The sequence below is a fragment of the Macrosteles quadrilineatus genome, unplaced genomic scaffold (genome assembly GCF_028750875.1).
Source record: "Macrosteles quadrilineatus isolate MER2022 unplaced genomic scaffold, UCM_ALF_1.0 Scaffold_3__2_contigs__length_128488019, whole genome shotgun sequence".
Classification (NCBI taxonomy): Eukaryota; Metazoa; Arthropoda; class Insecta; order Hemiptera; family Cicadellidae; genus Macrosteles; species Macrosteles quadrilineatus.
Window position 1 is genome coordinate 88,346,091 of NW_026542596.1, and position 11,617 is coordinate 88,357,707.

The 11,617-nt window shown below is 34.9% G+C and overlaps 1 protein-coding gene across 1 annotated transcript; it reads left to right on the plus strand.

Annotated features, from left to right (window-relative positions):
* Window positions 1-4,007: 4,007 nt before the first annotated feature.
* On the plus strand, window positions 4,008-8,154 carry LOC128990358 (apolipoprotein D-like). Its single transcript, XM_054412703.1, has 5 exons — window positions 4,008-4,127; window positions 4,965-5,095; window positions 5,630-5,721; window positions 6,630-6,722; window positions 7,610-8,154. The coding sequence occupies exons 1-5, from the start codon at window positions 4,008-4,010 to the stop codon at window positions 7,999-8,001; spliced, it is 828 nt and encodes a 275-aa protein (XP_054268678.1). The 3' UTR covers window positions 8,002-8,154.
* The last annotated feature ends 3,463 nt before the right edge of the window (window positions 8,155-11,617 follow it).

Sequence of the window (11,617 nt, forward strand, 5' to 3'; positions counted from 1 at the left end):
CAGACTGGGATCTACATTAGAAGAGGCAGGTGATAGAAGAGAATGGAAGGCCAGAAACCTCTTAAGGTTTCAGTGGCCACGTAGGTAAGATAAGGTACCGTAAGTGATAGTATGCAACGGAAGGTGGTAAGTAGCTAATGTACTTGTAACCAGTGTGCGAATCTGTCGCCAATCTCACTTCACACTGACTTCACATCATCTACAAAATTGAAGTTTTATTGTTAAATTACTAGTATCGGATTTAAAACGCATATCGTGTAGGCCTATAATCCGATGGAAAATATGTGGTGACGTGGCTGTTTAAAAGATGATTTTCACATTAAAACTACCAGAATTTGTCTTTATACGTGTAAACCAACTGCTCTGAATACAGTACAGTTTTAACTGATTACCTGATTCCCGTACTTAGGATAGGTCCACAGCTCATATTGAATAAATTTAAATACATGCACTGGAAGTTGAATTAAAAATGTAATTAGGTCTGTAATACATTATACAATAGAAAATCTCAGGTACCCCACGGTCAAATTAAATACAGCAGAATTGTATATGCACAAGGTGAATTAGAGATCCAAATAGAACCTTTTGGTACTCTCTAATTGACTTGTTTTCTACACCAATGATGTTCCTGTATTCCACAGAGGAGTTCAGTTATCCTTTGGCCTACGTATAAGCACATCACATGGTCAATGGAACATAGTGATTTAAGGAAGATCCAAAAATAAAGTATTGTGATACCCCAAATCAACTTTTTTTGTATACCATTGACGTGCACTTTCCCCATAAAAAGCTCACATATCACAAGGACAATTCATAAATATTTTGTCATTTATATGGATATGGTCAATAAAGGAGATCTAAAAGTAGAGTCTTGATGAATACCGTAATAACATTTTTGATTTATTGATGGCCCTTTAGCAAGTGACACATCTTACGAAGTCAGAAGTATCCCTTGGTCAGTCTAAATAACACATATTCAATGGTTCACGGTCAAAACTAAACACTATCAAAAATACAGCTTTGAGATACTACTCCCTAACCATCGAGTTAAGGTGATTACTACGCCATTGGTGTTTCTTTATCCTAACCGAGAACTCAGGTATCTCAGAGAAGTAAATATACGTGGACATTTAATTTTCAAGTATATGGTCAATTATAGGAGAACCCAGAGTAGTTCCTGGAGGAATCCTCCAATCAAATTGTTTGATACGCTATTGATGTTCTTTTATTCTATCCGAGAACTCAGCTATTTCTTGGTCAATGATACTTGGTCAATTACAGGTGATCAAAAGGAAGAGCCTTGTTTTATACCACTGATGTAACCTTATCCCAACCAATATCACAGTTGTCCGATATCCCAAAGTGGAGCCTCTGAGAACCTCCTGATCAACCTTTGCTACAAACTTTTTGCTTTATTGACGATCCTTTATCTTACCAAAGAACTCAGCTACTAAGCGATCAGTTTTGAGAGAAGTATGAAAGGGAAATCGCCGTGCTATATTCATGTTTACTCTGTGGACAGCTGGCACGGCGGCCGGCCGGTACAACGGCTCTTCGCCGGTATATAAGCCGCGTACCAGACGGCCAGACCAGACCGGCTCCACACACAGGTGAGTACGTACGTGCTGCTTCTTTTACCTTGAGTTCTTTGTGTTAAGTACAGAAAGAAAATCCAATAGATTTATAAGTTCTAACGTGGATTCATCATTGCAGCGAATAAAATAGTGTATATAATTGTGTTACGCGTTCTTGGTGTAATCAGAAAATGTTCGTGTGCATATTCGATTACAAAATTATGTTCGATTTGACATATGATAAAAAATACTATCGCGTTACCGGTAGTTGAATTCTGATTGGACTAATTGGTTCTAAACTTTAATTTTTTAGGTGAACCGATGCTTCTTGGTGTCAATCGAGGTAACTCAGATAGGTTCCTCACTTTAACGGGTTCTTGAGAATTACATTTTTGAAATGGAATATTTTTGTTGAATAAAGTTCAGAAAATAAGGCATGGTCCTATCTATTGTTCACTTAATGTTCAAATCATACTTTGTCTTAAACAATTAGCAGTTATAAAAGCATATTTGAATTTAAATCTAAAATAACTTTTTAGCTAGCATTGAATTAGTTAAATAAACAAGCAAACTATAAAACAAAATGGGGATCAAGAGACAATGTACGGTAGGAATAAAATACGCAGTTAACGGATTTGAAAGTATTGTAATTCAATAAATATTTACGTTGCCAATATAAGGTACACATGTTTTACTAATTGTTACGAAACTATATTGTTGTACTGTTCTACTGTGTTGTTGGGGTTTGGAAACTATATTGTTGAAAGTTTTCTAATGATTATTCATTATTGGTTTGTCATAATAAAGTAATCGTGAAGTTCAAAGAATAGCCAAATATAACCCGAAAGGAAAAGTAACTCAACCATGATTGCAGTTTTCAGTGATTAATTACACTTTCTCATATAGCAAAATAATTATTTATGATTAATCAAGGAGTAAGCTAATGTTTTTTTTTTACGAAACAAAATTTACAACATAAATGCTCTTGTAGATTTAAATAACCTTGCCTCAATTGAACAAATTTAAATGAAGACCCAACCGGAGATGTAGTGGTAATGTGAGATCGGTCTGTAATGTAATTTGGTCCAATCCTATTGTCTTCCAATCATGGGTAGTTCTCGTCCCGGGAATCTTCTCTTTACAAGGAACACGTGAATTTCAGGAGTAATCTATTTTTTAAACACCATTACAAGTTAAGTATAGGTCAATATGGTCACAAAAAAGTTGTAATACTAGATTTACTTGGTACTGTACCTTGAATTATTGAAAAGTCATAGAACAATAAAATCAAATTATTTAAATTTCATTGACGATACGTTTAAAACTGGATTATAAAAACTTGCTGAATGTCTTCAATAATAAATTTTAAAACGAAAGAATGTCTTAAAAGTAAAAATGTAGGTCCAAGTGGGTCGTTAATTAATGTCTTTACACAATGTATCAAAAATTGAAATATTTTGCATTTACTCTATAGGACAACTTAAAAGCGGAATTGTATATAATATAAAACTCTTTAGTCTTGTATGTTAGTTTACTGTTACCGGTGACTCGTGTTGTTACTGGTGCGTGAAAAGCTTATTGATTGGAAACACATCGCATAAAGAAGCTGACTCGATAACAATAGGTTTAATTTACCGTAAAGAGGTTGATCACTGCGTATATCCTAGACTTTTATCTATTTTCTCGAGCTTTGTTCAATATTTGTTTCATGTCTGCAATAAAAGTAGGAGATACAAATATTGTTTTTTGCCTATAAGGACATCAAAATGAAATAAACGGTATCAGCATTCTAACACATACTTTCTCCCATAAGCTCGTCAACAACCTTTAAGCGGTAAGAGTAAATTGCAATAGTTGCAATAACTTTTGAACCGTAATTGTTACAGCAATGGGGTGTTGTACTTTTTTTTAATTATAAGGACCATAACATTTTAATTTTGATCAAAACCAGCTTTTCTCCAAAAATCCGATTTTTTTGTTATTGAAAAGATTCACTTTAACAGCATTGCTGTTTTACTTAACAATACGGGCAACAGACCAATGAGGTTCAATTATTGAGGGAGAAGAAGTGAAATTGTAATGCTTCGAACGTCAACTAATCAGCTGTTTAGACCATTTTAATTGTTAATGATCGGTGCAATTAGTGTTTGGTACAATGATTCGTTGCATCACTGTCAGTGGCAATTAGAGGTTATAAACGAAACCATAACCTCTCATAGAAGTTAAGTAGTGATTGTTAGTAAATAAAAAAAGGTAGTAGGTAAAGGAGTGTACTCAACTCGCGTAACACTATCTTTACGTAATAGTTGCGTAAACTAATATAACATACGAAAAACAGTTTTCTTTGGAAAGCAATCTCTAGATTGAAAATTAACTCTTACAAAAGACATTTTTAACGTATTATTTTTACGATTGGTCCTTCTGTTCCACAGTATGAAGTACCTGAGGACAGTTTTGCTGGTGGTTGCGGCCGCCGCTCTAGCCAGGGCTCAAGTCCCAGCCTTTGGTTGGTGTCCTGACTACCTCACTAAGGCGGACTTCGACATGGAAAAGGTAAAATATCTCCTACTTTGATTATAATAGCCATGTTTAAATCATTGTACACTTAGCACTAGAGGAATTCTTCTGCCGCTTTATAACAAATGACTTAATTTCGTAAAGGTTCTATTAGTGCTAGTAATGTGATTCTGAAAATACGATCGCGTCAATAAAATTCAGGATGGAACTCTAGTTTTTTATCGTTCTTGGCCATCAATTTTTTGAAAACATCAAATTCAAACAAAATTCAGAAGCATGCACTTTTCAATCTTATGTTATCGTACACAGTAAACCTAAGAACACCGGATATAACTATTATTTGGAATGCCATGGTCATAAATCGTTATAAATATATTCTACTTTGTGTTTCTTTGGAACATAAAATTATAAACCAAGCTTAAAAAAGTGAAAACATATGTAATCTTTATTTATTGATGGTAACATGTATACCACACGTATAATTGAATTCAGTTCGTGATTTTGAAAAACCTTTTTTAGCTTAAAAAATGTTTATAAAATATCCAACCTTAAATATTGTTATATATTTAAGTTTCTACTATGAGCCCAAGATTAAAATAACACAACAGAATTTATCAATGGATAAATTAATTAACGTGTGTTTGATTGCGTTTACTTGACGCGCCTGGAAAATCTATCAACGCAATATACATACTGGATCAGTTTTGCATCGTCGGAAATACAGGAGTTGACGTTGCAATAGGCGCATTCAATAAAGTTTTCCTTGACACATGTCAATTAAATAATAACTATCACACATGAAATGTTTCAAAACCTAAGTTACGTATTCGTGTATGTTACGTAGTTATAATACGTATGTTTTGTGTTACACAGTACCTGGGAGTATGGTATGAGGCCGAGAGGTACGTGAACGTACTGGAGGCTGGTAGTCGTTGTGTCAAGACAGAGTACACCATGGCCAAGGACGGGCGCATCCTGGTGTCCAACGAAATACAGAACAGACTGTAAGTACAAAGGTGGAATATAGAACAGAGTATTTTTTTAAACGTTTACTAACTTATTTTTACGTTTATCAGCTGTAGTTGATTATTTCTTGTTTTGCGATCAGCGATACAACAATAGAATCAGCTGATTTGTATTTTATTCAGTACCAACAAACTGTAAACTATCAATATGGAACTGATTGTTTATATTCTAATAATCCTAAATGATTTACAATGACGAATTGTGAACTGCATGTAACTATGTGTCACCAAAATCTAATTGACTTCAAGAGTACAATTGTGACATGATTAACAAACGATATATTTGACAAATAAGTTACATCAAGAAACATGAAGTGTTACATAAAATAACTATTATTTTATATTGGATACTATTGATTTGACCGGTACTAACTTGTAACAATCGATTGAATTTTGAGAAGAACACACAACTTTAGACCAAGTCCAAGTGGAAGTCAAGACTAATTAATTGTATTAATTAATTGTACTAATTAATTGTACATGATGTTGCTGACAAGTTTTGTTTTGTATCAGGACTGGAATCAAACGTATCCTTGCTGGAGAGATTCGCAGCATTGTCAAGGGAACTGAGGCCAAACTGAACGTCAAGTACTCGCAGCTCCCATGTTAGTATACTGCAGTTTTCATGTTTAACAATTTTGTTTAACCACAAAACCAAAGAGAAATGATTTCCTCAGACATTTTAATGATAGTTTTGAAACTATCATAATATGTAAATATGCATTGTTGTCAGTTCAGCTTACTACTGTTCCCGAGTCCAACTTCCTTTGCTTTATACTTTCCATGCAAAAGTCCTGTGAACGGGCCACTGCAAACCGTAAAAGGATAGAAAATGTGTATGTAACAAAACTAATATAAAAACTCTTTGGTATGTAGAATCAAATCGCAACAACTTTTCCGAAGGAGCTGTTTGAACAATTGACATTGAAATTTAAATACATATTTTTATTCAAAACCCAAAACATTAGAATTATAATTTCTTTGTGCATACCAAAAGGCTCCAAATAGTTGAAATTACAAGCCTACATTAAATTACCATACGGATGATTTTCTTTCTAAAACAATGTTAAATTACGTTCTGCTTCATTAAAAATTGTATAGTATATTTTCTAAAATTTACAGTTAAAAGAATACCTATCTTTATAATTTTCAAAATCCATATCGACCGTGTTATAAGATCGAAGTAATTCACTCCTTGATCAGCATTGTACTTGTTATTCAATGATTCATTCGCCTATTGGGTCTGATGATGATTGGAGTGGCCAATCGAAATCGAACACCACTTACCATCTTTCCTATGTATAACCGTTGTAACGTCTTGTGAGTGTTTTTATTTACCTTCCGTTGATCAAATTACTCCAACAGTGTATGCATGTTATGTTTGATGGAAGCGAGAAAGCAAAAATTGTTGCCGTGACAAACACTATTTATTTTCACAAAAACCTTAAAGAATCCTTTAACACGTTATTTATTAAAATGTGCTATACATTCATATAACGTGTTTACGTTGCAGATCCGGTGGAGACCTCGTACACAGTGCTGGACACGGACTACGACAACTACGCTGTCGTCTGGTCATGTTCTGGTCTCGGACTGTTCAACACTCGTAAGTACATCATATACCTCAACCGCAATAGCATGGATAATACTACTGATGATTAAATATACCAGTTCAATTCTTAAGCCTATCTGTATGGATTCCAAATCAGACATAAAACTTTCGATGTTCTATCCAGATCAGATTACACGGTTAACACAGTTTTTAATACTATCGTATTAAGTGAAGTTTTGTAATTCGCTGTCGATAACGAGTTTGAAAAACACACGCAGGACGTATATCTGTTAGTTAAATCTAATCCTTTGCAAGAGTAATTCATTGAAAGATTTCTCTTCTACATACTTCACACATGAATTTTTCAATCATATTTGTCTTGTAACGCATAATGGTGTGTCCGCGTCACAGCATTCAATCATATAAAGTCTAGGGTTCTTTAGACGATCACTTCAACTCAATTGTTCTAATAAATGTTTTGAAATTAAGATATATATAGCGTTTCTATAAAATTTGACTATTGAAAAAATCCAAGAGATCCTATGTCGTATTGTTATCAGGTATTATTTTAGGATGCCTTGGATAAAAATTAGGTGAGAGTTACAAAGCACTTGTTATAGCTTAATCTAACCCCTGGATGCACAATTTTTTACCCCAAGTCTGAAACAAAAGTTTTGAGTTGGTGAATCTTCAACCCCTAGATTATGGAGAGTGAGCTAGTCAAGTGGTAGAGCGCGGGGCTTCGGTCCCTGAGTTCCGTGGTTCAACCCTCACCAACCTGTAACGGTTGGTGATAATGTCACAACCTTTAGGTCTAGCCTGAAGTAATGTAAAAAAAACAATCCCGAGCTAACTCCTAGCGTCCCATGACAAAACTTTAAATGGTTAAGATTTTACCTAACGACTAGTATCACTTAACCTTATTCTTCCCGTTGTTACAGAAAACGCCTGGGTGATGACACGTGAGAGGAACCCCTCTGTAACAACCCTGCAGAAGGCCTACGCCGTCCTCGACAAGTACAAGATCGGCAGGACGTTCTTCGTCAAGACCGACCAGACTGAGTGTCACATCGCCGAGCCAGCCGACGCTGAAAACTCCGTCGACAAGCAGGAAGACGAGGCCGGCAAGTCCGCGCTGGGCGTCGCAGCTGCCGAGGGTGTCGAACCCGTCGCCCCCGCGGTAGAGGTGCCCGCCAAACCAGTAGACAAGGTTGAAGACAATGTCAGGAAGGAAGTCGTAGAGCCTGCCGTAGCTGCCAGCGAGAAGGTTGAAGCCGTCCCTGAGAAAGTTGAAAAAGTGGAAAAGCCCGTTGAAATCGCCAAACCTCACTGAAACCCCCACCGTGATCTTGTCAAATAGCTCTCTTCGCGAGACCGAGTCACCCACCAGCGGTCCCCTGGAGATACGCTTCATTTGAGACTTGTGCACCATTGTGCGCGTTATTTATTGTTAGCTGTTACGAATAAATAGGTTTTAGTTTTACAAGTGTTTGTTTCCAAACCTTTTCTGCAAACCAGCATGATTTCTTACTAGTGAAATCATTTTAAATTTTTATTATTTTTTTGTTATTTTGGCGTTTTGAGTCCTAATAATTTTTATAGGTTACTTACATAACAATTATTTAAATTGTTAAAATGAATTAAATAGTTTCTCATCGATGGTACAAAGAACTGACAAACAATTTCTCTGAAAATAATATTCAAGTATTTGTCATCACTCTGTATACGAAAATAGCCAATTTCCATACAGCTGAGATCATCGAAAATCATCAATTTCCATACGCCAAAAACAAACAAAAAATCTGCTGACTTTTCCTGACAAACATTACTTTCGCTACACAAACAATACTTTGCCTGACATTAACAAAGTTACAACTAAAGTCCCCTTATTTTTTTAAAGTTTGATGAAGTCGTGCTTTTTTCATCGTGATAAAGAGTATCGTTCAATCGAATACTCGTCACGAAAGTTCTAGTAGTGAAATATACTATTTCACAGTTGTAGCTATATCCATACACTTTTATTCTGGAAATACATAGTGTCCAGTAAGTAAAGAGACAAACACCGGTAAATTGTTTTATGATTCAAAATTAAGATAAAATCAAGAATAAAGATTTCCCGCAACACGCTTTGTCAACACCATTTTGTTTTTACATAAACATTTTTTGTTTTAATTTCTCCAACCATTTTCAAATAGACCTATTTAAGAAAAACATTAAGTGGTGTGTGGGTACCAACCCATGGTATTCTTCTTTAAACCAAATAAATTAGCGTATGACTTTCGTCCCTATGCCACTATTGATATTTTGGTCCTGGCATAAAAAACTCCCCCTATTTGATTTTACGTTCATAAAACAGCAAATTACATTTCGAAAATAGTATATTACGTTACTAGTCCTAAAAATAAGTGTTTACCGGACGAGTGTGGTCGTTCCCGTGCGAGACGAAGTCGAGTACGGGATTACCATACGAGTCCGGTACACACATTTTGGACGAGTTACGTACGATAGTTTACGCCATACAGTAGTACTACTAAATCTGTACAAATCCTAATATATTTTCACCAACTAAAGGACTGAAAATCACTAGTCATAACCTCTAGAAAGGTTATGTTTTTGTTTGTAACCACTCATTGCCACCTAAATATAGTATAATCAGCTGATTGATGTCCGGCAAAACTCATTACAGTACAGTAGTACGCAATGAAACCCCATTTGAATAAGCTGGCGGCAAACAGCTGTTTTCTGGACTAAATCCTTGCGTGGGAAGTTCGTCAAAATAATGTAGTGTGGCGTAAAAGCCTTTTTCATCACTCTATACATTCGAAAACATCAATATCTATACAATATATACACAGTCTATATTGAGATCTTCGAAAATCGTCAATTTCCATACACCAAAAACAAATAGTGATCAGCTGACTTTTCCTGACATAAACATTACTTTCGCTAGACAAACAATACTTTGCCTGACATCAACAAAGTTTAAACCGAAGACCCCATGGTTTTTAAGTTTGATGAGGTCGTTTTTTTATCGTGATAAAAAGAATCGTTCAATACTCGTCACGAAAGTCCTAGTGGTGAAATATACTATTTCACAGTTGTAGCTATATCCATATACTTTAACTCTGGAAATACATGGTGTCCAGTAAGTAAACAGACAAACACCGAAAAATTGGTTTATGATTTAAAATAAAGCGAAAATCTAGAAAATCAGTTGACTTTGCCTGACATAGTCTTTACTTTCGCTACACAAACAATGCTTTGTCTGACATCAACAAAGTTACAACTGAAGAAAAATTAATAGATTACGAAATTTCAGATTTTTTTAAAAGTTTGATGAAGTAATTTTTTAATTGTGATAAAAAGTATCGTTTCAATACTTGTCACGAAAGTCCCATTTCGGGGCGAGATAGTGTTTTACATGTTAGTCGAAGACTAGCACTAAGCAGGGCTAGATATATATATATATATCTAGATATACTAGATATATATATATATCTAGCCCTGAGCACTAAGCACTATCGAGCCCCGAAATGGGTCACTTTCGTGACTAATAGTGAAATATACTATTGTCATATTGCAGGGACAACCTATTTTTCAAATACATGCGTTGTGGTGGTAAAGTAGTTTTTTTATTCCTAGGGTGAAAAAGAACTAGCTAGAGTCAAGGACATCACCTTTATAATATTTCTTACTTTTAAAATAAAATTTAAGGATTTCGATCATAGGTCATTCTTGTTCATGTTGTTGTAGGTTGGTTGTTTGTACGAGTAATTCTTGTTCAGTTATAGGCTGGATTGCCATTTAATTTGTTTAATTTGTATATGACAAGATGACAAGTGTAGATCTAAGTCGTAACATACCATATAGTAAATATCTTGGAATCATATGTTCGTTTATAATGGAAGCTATGGAAGCTATTTTGGGAGATAACCTATTGATCCGTTACCGAAATTTAGGCTTCCCACCACTTTTTTGTTTAATGTATGTTGCAGCTGATTGAAGTTTTTGACAAATCTCAGCTGTTGAGCTATGTTTTAATTGTTGGATCAAGGCAAGGCAAAGGGGATAAATTTCTTCCTCTAAAACTGCCTAAATTTTGTTGACAGAGTTTGTTTTATGAATTAGTTAGCTTGAATGCAAAAATGTATAGTTCATCATACCTCACAGCAATCTTGCATTTTTAAACCGTGCTCATTTTGCTACTGCAGCTTCGTTGGAGTTCGTGAGTCTTTTGACTTGAGCTCGTGCCGAAAGAAGTCACTTTAGGCCCTAGAAATGAAATCATTATATTCTCAGTAAACTTTTCTAAACCGGTACAGAATATATATTTGCCTCAGTACAATCAGGACTCATGTAATCGTGATGCATTTGACGCTACACTAAATTATTACAGCACAATGTCAACTTTGTTTTCATCATACTGTCTGGAAAACAGCAATTTTAGTTCTCTAAAATCGTCCGCAAAATCATCGTTTTTGGGAAATTTCAAATAGGGAACAGAAAAAACATATGGTAAATTTTTTGGTTCGCCAACCACACGATATTTTAAGCTATGTTTGTAAACAACAGAAATGTAAACATTGATGCCGACTTTATATAACCCCATTATGTGGTCTAATTCTGTAACGATTAGAAGGTTATTTTCACAGTATGATGAAAATAGTTGCCCATCACACGGAACAAAAGTGTCTTTTTGGTAAAAAAAAAACCACTTCGCTCCTAGTGATGAAATTACGACAGTTATTTTTTAAACTAGCCTTTTCAGTTCAGTTCTTAGAATTAACAGATTCACTTTACAGCATGCATTGTCTTTTTACTTTACAACACTAGTAACGGACCAATAAGGTTCAAGGACTGAGAGAAATAAAGTAAAATGTTAATGCTTCAAATATCAACTTATCAGCTTTTAAGATCAATTCAATTAATGAGTGATTGGTACAACGAGT